The 19,630-nt window shown below is 39.5% G+C and overlaps 1 protein-coding gene and 1 pseudogene across 2 annotated transcripts in view; both read left to right on the top strand.

Annotated features, from left to right (window-relative positions):
* The window catches only part of ASXL2 (ASXL transcriptional regulator 2), a 158,023-nt gene that overhangs the window by 65,703 nt on the left and 72,690 nt on the right, over nucleotides 1-19,630 (top strand). For both annotated transcript variants that reach the window (XM_050753573.1, XM_050753574.1), the window contains exon 3: nucleotides 16,635-16,743. In XM_050753573.1, coding sequence (XP_050609530.1) covers nucleotides 16,635-16,743 — 109 coding nt within the window. The remainder of the gene's footprint in view (nucleotides 1-16,634; nucleotides 16,744-19,630) is intronic.
* LOC126933669 (tropomyosin alpha-3 chain-like) lies at nucleotides 10,356-12,135 on the top strand (annotated as a pseudogene).

Genomic DNA, 19,630 nt, shown 5'->3' on the forward strand with positions numbered 1-19,630 from the left:
GATTACAGGTGTGAGCCACCGCGCCTGGCCCCTCTATTTCTTTTTAAAACAACTTTATTGAGATATAGTTTACATGCCATAAACTCCAAACTCCACCTCATTTTCTTTTTTTTTCCTTCCTTTCCTTTCCCTTTCCCTTTCCCTTTTTCTTTCTTTCCTGAAAGGGTCTTGCTCTGTCACCCAGGCTGTAGTGCAGTGGTACAATCATAGCTCACTGTACCCTTGAACTCCTGGCACAAGCGATCCTCTCACCTCCATTTCTGGAGTAGTTGGGAGTATGGGCACACACCACCACACCTAGCTAATTTTCTATTTATTTTTTAAATTTTTTCTTTTTGAGACGGAGTCTTGATCTTATTGCCCAGGCTGGAGTGCAATGCCACGATCTTGACTCATTGCAACCTCTGCCTCCCAAGTTCAAGCTGTTCTCCTGCCTCAGCCTCCCGAGTAGCTGGGATTACAGGCATGCGCCTCCATGCCTGGCTAATTTTGTACTTTTAGTAGAGACGGAGTTTCTCCATGGGGTTTCTCCATGGTCAGGCTGGTCTTGAACTCCCGACCTCAGATGATCCGCCCACCCAGGCCTCCCAATGTGCTAGGATTAGAGGTGTGAGTCACCGTGCCCGGCCTGATTTCTTAATTTTTACATTTTTTGTAGAGACGGGTTCTCCATATGTTTCCCAGGCTGGTCTAAAATTCCTGGGCTCAAGTGATCCTCCCACCTCAGCCTCCCAAAATGTTAGGATTTTGGGCATGAGTTACCACACCAGGCCAGAAATTCCACCCATTTTCAGTGCACAATTCAATGGTTTTTAGTAAATTTACTGAGTTGTGCTACTATCATCATAATCCAGTTTTAGAATATTTTCGTCACCCCAGTGAGATCTCTCATACTGGATACAGGTAATGCTGATTCCTCCTGACAGCCTGTAGTCTACTTTCTGTCTCTATAGTTTGGCCATATCTGGAAGTTCATATAACTGGAATCATATAATATGTGGTATTTTAAGGTTAGTTCATGTTTGTAGCATTGATCAGTACTTCTTTCTTTTCATTGGTCCATATTGTTGTATAGACTTTTCTCATATATATACTTTTTAAAAAATCATATGCATTTATTTAACTTTTAATTTTATTTATATGATATATTGCAGACTTTTAGAAAAGTTGCAAAAGTAGTCCAAAGAATTTTTGTATAAACTTTACCTAGATTCTCCAAATGTTAACATCTATCTAATTTGTGTTTCTGAGATGTCTGAAAATAAATTGTAGACACAATGCCCCATTCACTTTTAAATACTTCAGAGTAGGCTGGATGCAGTGGTTCACACCTGTAAGCTCAGCACTTCGGGAGCTGAGGTGGGAGGATTGCTTGAGTGCAGGAGTTCAAGACCAGCCTGGGCAACAAAGCGAGCCCATCTCTATAAATAATAAAATAAAATAATTAGCCAGGTGTGGTGGCGCACACTTGTAATCCCACTTACTCTGGAGGCAGAGGCAGGAGAATTAAATTTGAGCCCAGGAGTTCAAGCCTGCAGTGAGCTATGATTGCACCACTGTACTCCGGCCTGGGGGACAGAGCAAGATCCTGTCTCTAAATAAATAAATTAATTAATTGATTAATAAGTCAAGCAAGCAAACTTCAGAATATATTTTCTAAAGGCAAGTACATTCTTTTATGTAACTACAGGGTAAAATAGTTAACAGGAAATCTGCATTGTCAAAATATTATTATTTAATCAGACTTTATCCAAATTTGGTTATTCTCCCACTGATGTCCTAATCCAGGATCACATGTTGTATTTGCATTTAGTTTTCATGTATCTTTACTCTTCTTTAATCTGGAATTGTACTTCAGTCTTTATCTTTCATGACTAGACATTTTTTTAGTGCAGGCCAGCTATTTTGCAGATTGTTTCTCAATTTTTATTTCTGGTGTTTAATCATGATTAGATTTAAGTTGTGCAGTTTTGGCAGGAATGTCACAGGATTGAAAGGACATTTTTACCACAATATATCTGGAGGCCCATGATTTCAGTGTACCACAGTATTGGTGATGGTAACTGTGATTACTTGGTTTATGCAATGTCTACCAAGTTTCTTCACTGTAAAGATACCATTTTTGCCCTTTGTAATTAATAAGTATTTTGGGGGTAAAGATACTCTGAGACTCTGTAAACATCTTGTTTCTTATTGTACCTTTGCCAATTAATTTTAGCATGTTGTTATTAATCTATTGCTGCTTAACAATATTATCACAGATTTAGCAGCTTAAAACAATGCGTTTATTATCTCAGTTTCTACGTGTCAGGAGTCTGAGCATGGCTTTACCTGATCCTCGGCAATGCAACAGAGTGTTGGTCAGGGCTGAGTTTTTACCTGAAGACTTCATTGGGGAATGATCAGCTTCCAAGCTCATGTGGTTGTTGGAAAGATTCAGTCCTTGTGGGTTATCAGATTGAGGGTCTAGATTCCTAGCTGGCAGTTGGCTAGAGACTGTCCTGAGTTCTGTGGCCTTTCCCAGCATGGCCACGTGCTTCCTCAAAGCTAGCAAGGAAGAGTCACCAAGCGAGAACACTGCAGTGATATGTGAAATAGTCACTTATGTGAGACCCTATCACCTTTGTTCTTTTTTGATTATTAGAAGCAGATTACAGGCCCTACCCACACTACAGGAGAAGGGATTATGTAGGGCCATGAGTACCAGGAAGCAGGGATTACTGGAAGCCGTTTTAGGTCTGTCTACCACAGCATCCACTAATCTTACTTGAAACTTACTGTCGCTGTTGCCGCATATGGTGATTTTCTAATTCTATCATTCTTGGTATATATTTTTTTTTGTTGAAATTTTACTGCAAGTAATTCTCCCCCACTCATTGATTTGTTCTTTTAATCTTATCAGCATGAACTCATGGATTCTTATTCTTTGGGTTATTTCTACTATAGTCATTTATTGCTTTAGGATAAGTAACAGTTTAATCCTTCTAAGAACAGCATTTAGAGAAGTCTTTAGCATGGGTTTCTCTTTTTTTGAGATGAGCTCTCACTCTGTCTCCCAGGCTGGAGTGCAGTGGCATGATCTCGGCTCACTGCAACCTCTGCCTCCCAGGTTCAAGCAATTCTCCTGCCTCAGACTCCAGAGTAGCTGGGATTACAGGTGCCCGCCACCATGCCCAACTAAGTTTTTTGTGTTTTTAGTAGCGACGGGGTTTTGCCATGTTGGTCAGGCTGATCTCGAACTCCTGACGTCAAGTGATCCACCTATCTCGGCCTCCCAAAGTGCTGGGATTACAGGCGTGAGCCACCATGTGGCCCAGCATGGACTTCTAAACAGGATTTGAGGTATAATAAGTCATTTGTCAAATATACTCTAGATGAAAGATACATTTTAACAGGTGAGCCATTCTATCACAGGTTTGCAAAGCCTTTGAAATTCTATTTGAAAATATACTCTGATGTAGCAAACTTTCAAGTTACCATCAAAATGCTAAAAATGCTTTTATATTAATGTTTTTTAAGTGAAGAGCTAATTTTTCCCCTAAAAATCATTACCATGTAATTTAAATGATTAAAAGTTGTGGTGATATGATCTAAAAACACTCTTTCTAAAACCACTGGTTTTCTCAGCTTCATCTTTGGCTTGTCTCTTGATCTTTGAATGTTATGTATTTCATCCCCTTTGTATTTGTGGGCATCTGGGGTTCTCATTCTTCGTCAGTATATCATCTTGTACTTGGTGAACAAGTACCTTGCTATTCAGTGTGTCTTTTTAAGTGGAAGTCTTTCATTTCCATCTGTATGCAGTTTCCCCTCTTACCTGCTATTCTAGTTTTTGTTTTGTTTTTAATAGCATGCCCTGTGACAAAGTGATTTTGAAAAAGAGCTCTATTGTCTTTCAGAAGTTTCCTTGTTTTAATAGTTTATTTGTATATTTCTGGACTATTTATTTCAATATTTCCTGTAGAAATGATGCCTGATAACCCCCTACCCAAATTAAATTAATCAGTGAAAAAAATGTACACTGAAGAAATATCTTGAAAAACTCTTAAGTAGGAATAACCATTGTTTATTGCATTTAATTGAATAAACCAAGAAAGTTGCTAGGCTTTAGTTTCCTCACTGTGAGGTAGTATTAATTCTTAAATGATCTCTGAAGTTGAGGAAAAAAAAAATAGAAAAATTCTGAAAGTGTATTGTCATTTTAAAAATGAAAGTTGAAAAAAGTACAGAACATTTACATTTCTTATGTATTACCTAATTGCAAATGTATTCCACTTTTTTTTTCAGAAAATATTTTGTCCAATTCTTGTTTACTTTGGTACATTTCTTTTTGGCTGGATTTCATCGTCAGAATTTTTACATTTACGGATGATCTTTTTTTTTTTTTTTTTTTTTTTTTTTTTTTTTTTTTTTTTTTTTGAGACGGAGTCTCACTCTGTCCCCCTTGCTGGAGTGCAGTGGCCGGATCTCAGCTCACTGCAAGCTCCGCCTCCCGGGTTCAGGCCATTCTCCTGCCTCAGCCTCCCGAGTAGCTGGGACTACAGGCGCCCACCACCTCGCCCGGCTAGTTTTTTTGTATTTTTTAGTAGAGACGGGGTTTCACTGTGTTAGCCGGGATGGTCTCGATCTCCTGACCTCGTGATCCACCCGTCTCGGCCTCCCAAAGTGCTGGGATTACAGGCTTGAGCCACCGCGCCCGGCCTTACGGATGATCTTTTTCCCTCAGTTCTTGCGGGCTTAAGAATGTTTTGTTTTGTTTTGTTTTGTTTTGTTTTGCTTGACACAGAGTCTTGCTCTGTCACCCAGGCTGGAGTGCCCTGGCGCAATCTTGGCTCACTGTAACCTCCGTCTCCTGGGTTCAAGCGATTCTCCTGCCTTAGCCTCCCGAGTAGCTGGGATTACAGGCACCTACCACCATGCTTGGCTAATTTTTGTGTTTTTAGTAGAGACTGGGTTTTACCATGTTGGCCAGGCTGGCCTCAAACATCTGACCTCAGGTGATCTGCCAACCTCGGCCTCCCAAAGTGTTGGGGTTACAGGTGTGAGCCACCACACCCAGCCAAGAATGTTTTCTATTGCTTCTTTGTTTGAATGCCATCTAGGCCAGATATAAAATTTTTCATTCATACTTTCACGAATTTTGTTTACTGTCTTTGGCAGTGAGTATTGCTAAGAAAGCAAATGTTTCCTTCATTATACTGTGCTTGCTTTATCAGTCAATATTTTGCTATATAATCTTAAAATTTCAGTGACTTATAACAAGAACTTTTTTTCTTCCTCATGTCTTTAGGTTAACTGGGACTTAGTTATTGTTGGCTAGACTTTGTTGTAGGCTGTGGATTGTTCTCTTCTTCTGCTGGAATCTTGCTCTCATGGCAATCACAGGAGTCAGCCAAACAAGCATATTTTAGCTCTGCTTCTGTCACGTCTCTTATTTCATTGATCAAATCAAGCCTTGTGCCGAAGACCAACATCATTGTGGCAGGGAAATATATTTCACTTACTCTAATGTACTGCAAGGTCACACGGTCGTGTGAATGATGAAATAGAAACACTAATTCAAGCTGCTACTTTGGCTTTTAATGCGTGGAACTTGGTTTGATTCTTTCTTTATCCTTGACGCTTAAGATTTAGGAAAATACTAACTTTTTTTTTTTTTTTTTTTTTGAGATGGAGGCTCGCTTTGTCGCACAGGCTGGAGTGCAGTGGCTCACTGTAACCTCTGCCTGTTGGGTTGTGATCCGCCCACCTTGGTCTTTCAAAGTGCTGGGATTACAGGTGTGAGCCACTGCACCCAGCCAAGGTTTAGGAAAAATTTAGATATTTCTGAGTATCTGAGTACTTGGGGTTAGTCTGTACAGATTTGGATAGCATCTTGCCTCTTACATTATCATGTGATATACATTATTGATTCATAAGGGTAATCTTTTCTCATTTACAGAAGAGAGTGGTTTACCTGTGAATATTCTCCTGTATTGTTCTTCTGTTTCTCTTTCATATCTCTGTAAATTTGATTGCTTTTATGTAGGTGCTTTGTATCTGTTAAGATACTTCTGGTTGTAAATGACAGGAAACACAGTGTAAACTGGCTTAAACAATGAAGGACTCATCATTTAATGCAAGTGAAAAAAACAGGCAAAACTTTATCCGAGCTCTCCAGTCAGTTTCATCAGTATCTCAGTTCTGCTTCCTTCAATTTTGTTCCATTCTCAGTAGGCTCATCCATCATAATTGCAAGATGACTGCTCACAGGCCTTAGAGCTGGATATTCTGGGTTCAATTGTAGAAGAGAAGATTCTGCTTTTCAGAGACATTAAAATCACTCATCACTGAGTCTGGCTGGCTTACAATTGAGTCAGATTTTTTTCCTTGCAGTATATGCAGTTATAAGTATGTGTTTCAGGGAAGTATAGGATTCTATAGAACATAGAAGTGACTTCTTTTAGCAAGAGACATTAAGGCTAAAATCGAAAAGTTGAATTGGAGGTTGTTAGGAGAAAAGGAGGTGAGGGTTATCATTGCAAGCAGAGTGTCGGGCCAAGTAGTCAGAAGAATTTTAAATTACCAAATGAAAAGAAAGGTAGAGTAGGCTGACAAAGAGGGTGTGTACCAGAATGGTTCAGATTATTTTGATAATTTTGAACTTTATCCTAAGAACATAATGGTATCATGGATGAATTTTAAGCTGGACAGGAGGTAGTATGATCATATTTATTTTTAAAAGGTTACTCTGGCTTCAGAGTGGAGAACAGTTGTGTGAAAGGGTGAGATTACTATCACTTGAGATAGAGAACAGTGGAACACTGCCTAACTAGGATAGGATAGTAAGTTTGTAAAGTAACTGCTGTACTTACTGAATCTTGACTCTGTGACACATACATATACATGTACATGATCTGTGATCTGCACAATCGAGTTACACAGTAGGCAGTATTACTTCTATTTTGCAGATGAGTAAATTAAAGGTGTTTAAAATGACTTGCGCAGGCTACGGTCAGGTCTGTATTCAGATTGGTATGAATCATTAAATCTGGCTCTTTTACCATGCAGTGATGACTGCTTTCATTAATTGCTATATTTGCTTCATCTAAGCAGTGTAATTATTGACTTCTGTTCTCTTAGCCCTACTAGCTACTGCTAGCTTTTATTACAGAGAGAACTAAAAAGGGCCATTGGCATTATGATCAAAGTCACTTTAGTTCTTTGGGCCTTATGTACAAAACATATTAGTATATTTGCTTAAGTGCTTACTGCATAAAATTATAGCACAGTTCTTTTCCTTGAAAGAACGCCTACGTTTTCAACCCCGATTTCTTGAGCATGGAGAGGAAAAATTAGAAGCGGACTTGTTGTGTGATAGTTACATAATCTTTAAGGTGGGTCTTACTATAGCTGCTTCAGGTGTTAGTACTTACCCTATTGAATTTACTTGAACTTTTAAGTTGCTATTGAGCTCAGTACTATGTCTTATTTCTTCAGGTCATTCAGTCATATTTATTTAATTATAGAATTCTGGAGCTCTACCTCCCCATGAAAATATATTCCAGCCATCATGGATAGTGTGTCCTATTTTGCTTCTCTGCTAATTGCTTTATTATTCGTAAAAATAAACTGCCAGGATTCTTTGACTTTTTGTGTTTTCCTGAGATCATGTCTAAATTTTGTTTTAAATGGTACTGTGTCCTATATGTCTTGTAGGTTTTTCAAAACTTTGTTTCCTTCAAAGAAAATTATATCCAGATTTGCCAAGGAAAATATTATGACAGTTTGTACTTATTCTTACCACATCTTTTCACCAGATGTGTGTGACATTTACTTTCATTTTATAGGTTTCACTTTAATGACTGTTTTGTTGTTATTTGTTGTTGTTATTTTTCTAAGTACTAAGCCTAGACTAGATTGATTTTTTTTCTCTCTGACTTAAAGCACTTTATGTACACACTTTTGCAGTCTCTTATCCATAATTACAATATCCGCAATGGTTGAAAAACTAAGTTTCCTCATACATTTAGCACCAGACTCACTTGACAACAACAGTTCTCTTGAACTGACATGAGACTGTATATAATCTTTGTTTATCCCACTTAGTATGAGTATTCATATGTTTCATTGTGTTTGGTTATGGGATGCTGTCCCTAATCTCCATGGCAGTGTCATATCATTTATGACATATCATGTTACCTTTTTAAAATCCAAAAAATTCTTATGTCTGAAACATTTGGCCTTAGTGTTTTAGATCAGGGACTGTGGACCTGTGTTTATATTAATAGCACTGGTCACAGTGTGGTGTGGCTGTTTGCTCCCTTGCCTATCTTCTCTATTAGATTCTGAGCTAAGAAAGCTTCCCTCTGTGGATCCACCGATCCTAGTTTACTGCCCTAAACAGAGTAGATACTTAATATTGGAACAGAATACCATTAATTTACCAGGTAGGTTATTGAAAATTTTTTTTTCTTGGTTACATGTTCCTTTTTAAAGTAATCTCTTGCCGGGTGCGGTGGCTCAAGCCTGTAATCCCAGCACTTTGGCAGGCCGAGACGGGCGGATCACGAGGTCAGGAGATTGAGACCATCCTGGCTAGCACAGTGAAACCCCGTCTCTACTAAAAAAATACAAAAAAAAAACTAGCCGGGCGAGGTGGCAGGCGCCTGTAGTCCCAGCTACTCGGGAGGCTGAGGCAGGAGAATGGTGTGAACCCGGGAGGCGGAGGTTGCAGTGAGCTGAGATCCGGCCACAGCACTCCAGCCTGGGCGACAGAGCAAGACTCTGTCTCAAAAAAATAAAAAAAAAAAAAAAAATAAAGTAATCTCTTTCTAGTTCTGTTTCTCTTTTCCTTCTTGTTACTGGAATCTTGGCTTCACCATTTACTGATAATATGATCTTGAACAGCTTATTGAAAACCTGTAGTTTCTTCATTTGTAAAAATGGTGTAATAATTTTACTCACCTCATAGATTGTTGTGAGGACTAACCAAAATGCTTCCTGGAACATAGCACTCCTTTAGCTGCCAACATGGCTGTTGTTGATTTCTATCCTGTTGGTTACTTTATTATCATGGTCAACGTTCTCTTAATGGAGTTTGAGGTCATTTTTCAGTGCTTTGATGCTTTCAGTGATGGAGTAAATCCTTTCTCATTTGTCCCTAAGTCTTTTGGCCTTGGTTTCGTAGGACAGATTCAAGTGGGATTGTGGTATCAGTGGTCCCAAATATTTTTAGTTTTAATGGATGTTTCCATATTACTTTCCTAAGGCAGAATTGAGTAATGTGGGAAAAGGCGGCAGTTTTCTGTCCTCCCAACAGTCTATAAGAGTGCTTATGTGCCCATAACCTTGTCAGCAATGGATTTTATCAGTCCATTTTTTGTTACTGTTGTTGTTGTTTGCAGACTTTCACTCTTGTTGCCCAGGCTGGAGTGCAATGATGCGGTCTCGGCTCACTGCAACTTCCACCTCCCAGTTTCAAATAATTCTTCTGCCTCAGCCTCCCGAGTAGCTGGGATTACAGGCGCCCGCCACCATACCCAACTAATTTTTTATATTTGTAGTAGAAATGGGGTTTCACCATGTTGGCCAGGCTCGTCTTGAACTCCTGACCTTCAGGTGATCCACCTGCCTCGACCTCCCAAAGTTATGGGATTACAGGTGTCAGCCACTGCGCCCAGCCTTTTTTTTTTTCTTTTTTTTTTTTTTTTTTTGAGATAATTATAGACTCACAGAAAATTGCAAAAATAGTACATAGGGTCCCATGTACACTTCACCCAGTTTCCTTTAATGGTAATACCTTATGTAAATATAGTACAATACCAGGCCGGGCACGGTGGCTGACACCTGTAATCCTAGCACTTTGGGAGGTTGAGGTGGCTGGATCATCTGAGGTCAGGAGGAGTTCAAGACTAGCCTAGCCAACATGGTGAAACCCCATCTACTAAAAATTCAAAAATTAGCTGGATGTAGTGGTGTGTGCCTCTAATCCCAGCTACTCAAGAGGCTGAGGCAGGAGAATCGCTTGAACCTGGGAGGTGGAGGTTACAGTGAGCCAAGATCGCACCACTGTACTCCAGCCTTGGCGACAGAGTGAGACTCTATCTCAAAAAATATATAAATAAATATAAAATAAATATAAATACATATTATATCAAACCAGGAAATTGACAATTGGTATAAAACTGTTAACTATGGCTTGAATCATTTTATTTCTTTCCATCTGACCAATGGGATCTTGATTTAATTTGCCTTTTTATAACCACTATTAAGTTTGAGCTTCTTATTATACATTTTATTGGTAATTTACATTTATGGTTTATGAATCATTTTTTCACATCCCTTTTCCATTTTTTTCTAATGAGCTGTTTGTTTTCCTAAAAGAATATCTTCTTAGGACTATTAATCTTTTGTCCGCCATATGTTTTGCAGTTAATTATTCTAGCTTCATATATGTTCTGTAGTTTTGTCGCTTTTATTTTTTTCCTGAGTAGAAATTTTTATTTTTATACAGTCAATATATTTCTTTGTTTTGTGGTTTTTGGGTTTTTCTCTTTGGTGGAAAGGTTTCTCTGTCTTCAAAGTTACACTGTTTTGGGGGGTGTGTGTGTGTGTGTGTGTGTGTGTGTGTGTGCGCGCGTGCATGCGTGTGTGTGTGTGTGTTTAAAGCCATGATCTCACTCTGTTGCCCAGGCTAGAGTACAATGGTGTGATCATGGCTCACTGCAGCCTCAACTTCCTGGGCTCAGGTGATCTTCCCGCCTCAGCCTCCAAAGTAGCTGGTTGGTACTATAGGCGTGTGCCACAATGCACAGCTGATTTTTTTTTTTTTTTTTTTTGTAGAGACGGGTTGCTCAGGCTGGTCTTGAATTCCTGGGCTCAAGTGATCCACCTGCCTCAGCCTCCCAAAGTGCTTGGATTATAGGCATGAGCCTCCGTGCCTAGAGGATTATACTGTTTTCTTTTAATCTTTTATATTTTGCCTTTGGCTTTTAATTCATTTGGAATATGTTTTTGTTGTATATACTGTGTGCACTCCTCACCCCCCCCAGATGTATGAGATATTCTAGCACTTTATTAAACTGTTTTATTTAGGACTTTTTCAGCTTTTTGTGACTTAAATCTCAACAAAATTCCAAAGGTAGTACTGGCTCAAGGCAAGACTTGATACAATGGTGAGAAACAGCTGCAACGCTGAGCAGAGGAGGCAGGATCCAGAGTGTGAGCAGTAGCTGGGTGGGCACCATGGCTGGGATCACCACTATTGAGGCGGTGAAGCACAAGATCCAGGTTCTGCAGCAGCAGGCAGATGATGCAGAGGAGAGAGCTGAGCGCTTCCAGCGAGAAATTGAGGGAGAAAGGTGGGCCTGGGAACAGACTGAGGCCTCCTTGAACCATAGGATCCAGCTGGTTGAAGAGGAGCTGGACTGTGCTTAGGAGCGCGTGGCCACTGCCCTGCAAAAGCTGGAAGAAGCAGAAAAAGCTACTGATGAGAGTGAGAGAGATATGAAGGTTATTGAAAACTGAACCTTAAAAGATGGAACTCCAGGAAATCCAACTCAAAGAAGCTAAGCATATTGCAGAATAGGCAGGTAGGAAGTATGAAGAGGTGGCTCGTAAGTTGGTGATCATTGAAGGAGACTTGGAATGCACAGAGGAACGAGCTGAGTTGGTAGAGTCCCATTGCCGAGAGATGGATGAGCACATCAGACTGATGGACCAGAACCTCAAGTGTCTGAGTGCTGCTGAAGAAGAGTACTCTCAAAAAGACAAATATGTGAAAGAGATCAAGATTCTTACTGATAAACTCAAGGAGGCAGAGACCTGTGCTGAGTTTGCTGAGAGTTCGGTAGCCAAGCTGGAAAAGACAACTGATGACTTGGAAGGTAAACTGAAAAGGCACCAAAGAGGAGCACTCTGTACACAAAGGATGCTGGACCAGACTCTGCTTGACCTGAATGAGATGTAGAGCACCCCAGTCCCACCCTGCTGCTGCTCCTCCCTCTGACCCTGATTCCACCTGAGGCCAGCCTGCCTGAAGCTGACCTTTAACTGAGGGCTGATCTTTAACTGGAAGGCTGCTTTCTCCTTTTGCTGCCCCCACCTCCCCTGTGTCTTTTTCGCTAAACTGTGTCTGCCTCTTCCCAGAGATTCCAGCTGGGCTAGAGACTGCACACCTTTGGGAACAACATTTAAGGGAATGTGAGCACAATGCATAATGCCTTTAAAAGCATGTTGTGATGTTCACATTTTGTAATACCTTTTTTGTTGTTTTGTGGCAACCATTTGTAAAACATTCCAAATAATTCCACAGCTCCGAAGCAGCAATCTATTCCTTTCTCACTTTTGGAAAGTGATTTTTCAGCTTGATGCATATTGCTCTTTCCATAGAGAAAAGGAAAAGGTATAGTCCTGCCTTACTGAGAGCCAAGCAGAGCCCAGAGAAAGAATCCACTATGGGAAACCTCATTGCTCTATAAAAAGTACCAGCCAAACCAGAAAGGTGATTCCAGGAGGAGTTAGCCAAACAACAACAAAAACAAAACAAAAATGTGCATTTCAGGTTTTCAGCTTTAAGATATCTTTGGACAACCTTGTTTTTTTTTTTTCATTAGAAGTGAAAATTAAATTGGTAAGACCTCTGAAACTAAATTTTTGTCCCATCTCTACCCACTCTCAACTGACTGCAGAATGGATCACGTGCCCCTTATGTTGAGGTGACCACTTAATTGCTATCCTCCCTTCTTGAAAGATGATGTTTTGCCACGGATTTAGCCTTATGAAACTCATCTCATTATCCTTTTCTGGGTTTGAAGCTGCTCTCTCTAAAAGTTCTGTCTCGATGTGGTTTGTATCGGAGAAAACTTGAATAGGTTATGTACAAAACTTTTAAAGTTTTTTATTATTTTGAAGCTTTGCTTCTTTGTGTTTGTGGCACCGTGGCCACCCTGTCTGGCTGTGACAGCCTGTACAGTGTGTGGGCTGGCAGTTTGCTGATCTTTTAAAGTTTCTTTCCCTACCCAATCCCCATTTTCTGGTAAGGTTTCAATGAGGTCTGTTAGGTGTACATCCTGCAGCTTTTTGGCTTAAAATATATACTCCTTTGATGTGGTCTCTTTGGGGCCAGTTGGGAGAAAGACAAATCAATAGTGCAACTCTTGATACCAGATATTGGCACAAGTGTCTTTTTGAAATAAAGAACCGGTCCCTCCAAAAAACAAAACAAAAAAGGCTTGATACAGGCAAAAGTAATACTACTTTAAAAATTTTGTCCAGGCGTGGTGGCTCACACCTGTAATTCCAACACTCTGGGAGGCTGAGGTAGGCAGATCACCTGAGGTGGGCAGATCACCTGAGGTCAGGAGTTTGAGACCAGCCTGGCCAACATGGTGAAACCCCATGTCTACTAAAAATACAAAAATTACCAGCGTGTGGTGGCAGGCACCTGTAATCCCAGCTACATGGGAGGCTGAGCGTGAGAATCTCTTGAACCCCGGAAACGAAGGTTGCAGTGAGCCGAGATTGCACCATTGCACTCCAGCCTGGGGGATAGAGCGAGACTCTGTCTCAAAAACAAAAACAAATTTGCTTCCTGACTTTTCTCAGTTCTGCCCTTTTTGGTGTTGGATTTCTCCTTATGATTCGTACTGTGTCACTCCTCAGTCTGTCTTGTGTGTTGTTCCATTCTAATTCCAGATTTTTCCTTTGTGCTCACGCAATGACTGTGAATGTTTTAGGCCTTGCTTCCTAACACCACACAAGGGAAGAGAAAGGATCCCTTTCTGAAGATTCCCTGGAGAACAAGTTTGGTTTTTTTCCCCCCACATACCCAAGTAAATAGCTCCGTAGATTTTTGGCCCTAAGTCATGTATCTTATCTGTTCTTTGGGGTGGAGAGTGTGTGTGTGTGTGTGTGTGTGTGTGTGTGTGTGTGTGTGTGTGTGTGTGTGTGTAAAAGCTGATTAATTTAAACCAATTTGGATTTACCCTTGGGATGGGCATGGGATTAAGTCCCTCTCAACCACATGACTGAAAGTGAGAAAAGTTTTGTTTCACAGGAAATTTTTAGGTACCATCTCCAAAGAAGAGGGAACAGATGCCAGGTAGTCAAACTACAGGGGACTATGGCATGACCCCATGTTTTTTCTACTAAACATAAATGGTACCTTTTAAATTATGATCTGTTTCTGCATTTTCTCTTTTCTTCCACCAACAGTCTATGAGGGTATTCATTTGATGATTTTTTTCTCAGAAACATACTGCTTCAATAATAGTTGCTAAGAGTACATGTTAATATATTTTAAGTAAGTCTCCCATCATTTTTTTTTCCTAGAAATTTCTTGGCAATTTTTATATATTTATTTGATACAAACTTTGGGATCCTGATTGGAATTACATTATATATATTTTTAACATGGAAATCCAAGTTAGATAAACGTTGACTATGGAAATCAGCTTGGAAATGCTCAACAGTTTCTTCTACAAAAGGCTTTTCTTTCCTTTGTTATTGTTCACCAATGTTTTGGCGGGATGAAAACCTTCTCTGTAGTTTTCGATCCTGGACACTTTCACAGTACCAAAAGACAGTGGACTCATGTCCCAGCTCTCCCCAGCAAACTCTTTAGATAGACTAAGAATCCAACAGCCTCTTCTAGTAGGCTTATTTTTGGTTATTGAGTAGCATCAACAGATAACTGAGAGGGAAAAGAGCTGGAAATGGAAGGTAAACTGCCTTAAACTTCAGGTATTATGAGAAATTTTTAAAAACCATTTAAGGATGCCACACATCTCCAGAGACTCTAGACCACTGTTTCCATTTCATTGCTTCCATATGAACTTTCTCTGTGTTTGCTTGCTACCTAATTTTTTTCTTATGTGAAGTATAATATTTTGTCTAATGATTTTGTTATTTTCCTTAGATGTAGAAACATTATCTTTTAGTATTATAGCACTATTTTAAAATATTTGATTGGTGCAAAATTAATTGTGGTTTTGCACCAACCTAATACTACAGCTCTTAGTCTTATGCTAATACTTGATTTTTAACAATATTTTTCCTATTACTGTACTTTTGTGTTCTATATTTTAATACTGCTCTTATTCCGAAACTCTTATTTAAATATTATCCAACTGTTTTGGTTTTTTTTTTTTTTAGATGGAGTCTCACTCTGTCCTCCAGGCTGTCTGGGCCAACTTCTTGGTCTTTTTGTAATTCCTGTTATATAAAAACTAAAGGTTGATTATCAGAGATAAACATTTTATTTAATTTTATGCTAGTCAATTTATAATTTGATATTTTATACTGAACTCTTTTTTTTTTTTTTGAGACCCAAGTCTCCTGTCACCCAAGCTGGAGTGCGGTGTTGCGATCTTGCCTCACTGCAACCTCTGCCTCCCAGGTTTAAGTGATTCTCCTGCCTCAGCCTCCTAAGTAGTCGGGATTATAGACACGCACCACCACCCCTGGCTAATTTTTGTATTTTTAGTAGAGATGGGGTTTCGCCATGTTGGCCACGCTGGTCTTGAACTCCTGGCCTCAGGTGGTCCGCCCGCCTCAGCCTCCCAAAGTGTTGGGATTACAGGCGTGAGCCATTGTGCCTGGCCTATACTAACTCTTTAATGCATATGATTCCATTTGGTGTATGTCAAAAAGCATGCATCTAATTTATAGTTCTCTTTCCTCTTTCTTAATATGTGACTAATTATTTTAAACAAAAACCCAACATTGGGCTCAGTGGTGAAATATGGGTGCTGTTCTCTTAAGAAAGGCACAGGCCAGGCATGGCGCCTCACGCCTGTAATCCACTTACTTTGGGAAGCCAAAGTGGGAGGATGCTTGTGCCCAAGAGTTTGAGGCTGCAGTGAGCCACGTTCATGCCACTGTCCTCCATCCTGGGTAACAGAGTGAGACCCTGTCTCAAAAAAAAAAAAAAAAAAAAAAAAGGCAGAGGGACAAATGAATACCCATTTAATAATTTTTTATTGCTGTTTGTTTTGTTAGATAAGTACAAAAAGGAAAATGAAATATGATTACAATTAAGAAAATAATACATGTATATTTTTCTATAGATTATTATATACCTGAAATTCTAGTAAAGATGATACATAGAATTAATAAACATTTAACCAAGTTGCTACATATAAAATAAATATTCAGAAGCGTACTTAATACCTTTTTGAGTGATCTCATGATAGGTTTTAATACAAGAGACAATGGCAATGTGTTAGTTTCACAACTAAGATTCAATCTGGTGCAGCAGTATGCAAGGGAATTAATACTGTTTGTTTGAATCTGTGTGTGTTTGTGTGTGTTCTTTTTTCTCATTTTACCACTGGACATTTGTAAAGCTTGTGCTAAATAGAATGTTTACAAAATATGTTTGTAATACTTCTGTATTTTTCTTGACTTAAATGTTAGATACTGGATCAGCATTAAGGAGTTACTATTTTGTAGATACATGGGAATGATTTTTACATCCATTTTCTCCTTGGCAGCCCCTTTCTATATTGGTAAACTTTTTATAGTTTATAAGACATGTTTAAGTCAAAGGAGTATTGACTAATTAATTTTATCTTGAGTAAGTGTTACATAGGATATTCAGAGACAGAAGTTAATCGTTGCGTCCCTCATCACATCTCCTCTTTGTTTTGCAGTGGGACTTCTCCTCTTGCATGCCTGAATGCAATGCTTCACACAAACTCCAGAGGTGAAGAGGGCATCTTCTATAAGGTTCCAGGTAGAATGGGAGTATATACTTTGAAGGTAAATATTTTGTTGGGGAGTCATTTAAAAAGAAAAAACAGGAAATGACCACATATAAATATTTGACTCATAGGGACAGAATTCTGTTATTGAAGAGCTTATTTTCAGAAAGAGGTAATATTTTGAAACCTGCACCCAGTACATTTTTTAAAAACTATAACTATAGGTAGATCAGAGAAGTAACTTTATTTTTTATTATTGATGATAATCTTACCTTGAAAGAATGAAATTAAAATGATTTCCGGCCAGGCGTGGTGGCTCATACCTGTAATCCCAACACTTTGGGAGGCCGAGGTGGGCAGATTGCCTGAGCTCAGGAGTTTGTGACCAGCCTGGGCAACACAGTGAACCCCATCTCTACTAAAATATAAAAAATTAGCCAGGGCGTAGCGGCGTGTGCCTGTAGTCCCAGCTACTCGGGAGGCTGAGGCAAGAGAATTGCTTGAACCCAGGAGGCGGAGGTTGCAGTGAGCCAAGATCACGCCACTGCACTCCAGCCTGGGCAATAGAGTGAGACTTTGTCTCAAAAAATAAAATTAAATAAAATTAAATAAATAAATAAATAAAATGACTTCTAGTGACCTTTTAAGGGGCCCCACAACATTTGTATAATAATTGTTTCTTTGGAGCATTCTGCCTAGATGCTTCACATTACATTCTCAGTTCATTCTCTACCACAATTCACAGTTGGGGTGAATACCATTTAATAATTTTTTATTGCTGTTTGTTTTGTTAGATAAGTACAAAAAGACAGGAAAAAGAAATATTATTATAATTAGGAAAATAATACATGTATATTTTTCTATAGATTATTATATACCTGAAATTCTAGTAAAGATGATAAATATTCCTTTTGTATAATGGAGAGCCCCCACAACATTTGTATAATAATTGTTTCTTTGGAGCATTCTGCCTAGATGCTTCACATTACATTCTCAGTTCATTCTCTACCACAATTCACAGTTGTGGTTATTATTCCTTTTTTTATAATGGGGAAAGTCAAAGTTCAGACTTTGGATTTTCTTGCCCAGTGTTGCCCATATTGTATCAGAACCAGTATAGGAACCCAGATCTGACTGAATTCCCAAGCCCATATTCTTTCTAACATAACAAGCTTGCTAATTTCTTTCTTTTTTTTTTGACAGTCTCGCTCTGTTGCCCATGCTGGAGTGCAGTGGCGCAGTCTCAGTTCACTACAACCTCTGCCTCCTGGGTTCAAGTGATTCTCGTGTCTCAGCCTCTCCAGAAGCTGGGATTACAGGTGCCCACCACCACGCCCAGCTAATTTTTGTATTTTCAGTAGAGATGGGGTTTCACCATATTGGTCAGGTTGGTCTCAAACTCCTGACCTCAGGTGATCCACCCGCCTCAGCCTCCCAAAGTGCTGGGATTACAGCCGTGAGCCACTGTGCCCAGCCTTCAGGCTTGCTAATTTCAAATTCCTGCACTGAGAAGGGACCTTTACTTATCAATAACTTTTCACTTACAAACTGTAAAATGAACTCAAATGAGTTTGAGTAAGACAATTTATTAGTTTATGTAACTGAAAATTCTAAGGAAACCCAGGCTGGATCCAGAAGCTCAGTTGACATCATCAGGGTTTGGTGTCTCCACTTTCTTTTGGCTTCATTCTCAGTCAGTCTCTCCTCATCATATATAACTTCACTCCCAACCTGCACTCTGCAAGCTGTAAATCTGAAAAGAGATAAGAACTAAAGCAGGAGCCTCTGACTTTATTCTGATTTGGCTTAATTGGTTTGGCTTCGCCCACATGAGTATAGCTGAATTATCATGCTTGTCAAAAGTATGTAGTCTTGTGATTGGCCAGTTGTAGATGTGGTTGAGATTAAGCTTGCTCAAGCCGGATGAATTGAGGAGAGTGAGTTTTCCCCAAAGGAAATTTATCAGCTGAAGGGGAATGAATGTTTGGTAGACAGAGACTGCGTCCATGTATATATGTGTTACCTTTTTAGCTTTGAGCTGTAGTCATCACTATGTCCAATGGTTGTGTGGAGCCTAACATTAGAAAGCTCTAACTTATTTACCTACCTACCTACATGCCTCCTTTTTATATACTCTTTTGAACTTTGTAGGGTTACAGGGCTTTATTCTCACATGGAACTTTCTGTATTTCTTTTTGGTTTTAGCTGTTCTAGACCTTCCATACTGTTTAAAAAATTTATTAAATTCCTATTCTATTGTAGAGATTGGGGAAAAAAAATACTAAAGTGTTTTCCCTATTCTCATACACCATTAAGTACAATATTTCTAACACCAGATGTCTCCTCACATACCAAGCAATTCTCCAGCAGACATCAGCTGAATGTCCTTTAACAATTAGAGTTCTAGTCTGTGGCCCATTAGAAACCCAGCTGCACAGCTGGAGGTGATTGGTGGGCAAGCAAGCATGACTGCCTGAGTTCTCTCTCCTGTCAGATCAGTGGCGGCATTAGATTCTCATAGGAGTGCAAACCCTATTGTGAACTGCACGTGTGAGGGAGCTAGGTTGTGCGCTCTGTATGAGAATCTAATGCCTGATGATCTGAGGTGGAACAGTTTCATCTGAAACCATCCCTCACCCCCACTCCCTAACCCTTCTGTGAAAAAAAATTGTCTTCCACAACTCCAGTCCCTGATGCAGAAAGGTTGGGGACCACTGCTCTAATTCAACTCCATTCTAATGCTATCTATCTATCTGTCTGGAGACAGTGTCAGATTCCACAGGTTGAGGGCTCGGTACCCTCCCATCCCCTTCAAATGCCAACTGTTGCAAATCCCAGGTTGTGACCAGTACTTCTGACTGTTTGGTTATATAATTGAGGTTCTCTCCTTGGGTTTGATTAGTTTGCTAGAATTACCCACTGAACTCAGGAAAGTGCTTTACTTA

The sequence above is a fragment of the Macaca thibetana genome, chromosome 13 (genome assembly GCF_024542745.1).
Source record: "Macaca thibetana thibetana isolate TM-01 chromosome 13, ASM2454274v1, whole genome shotgun sequence".
NCBI lineage: Eukaryota > Metazoa > Chordata > Mammalia > Primates > Cercopithecidae > Macaca > Macaca thibetana.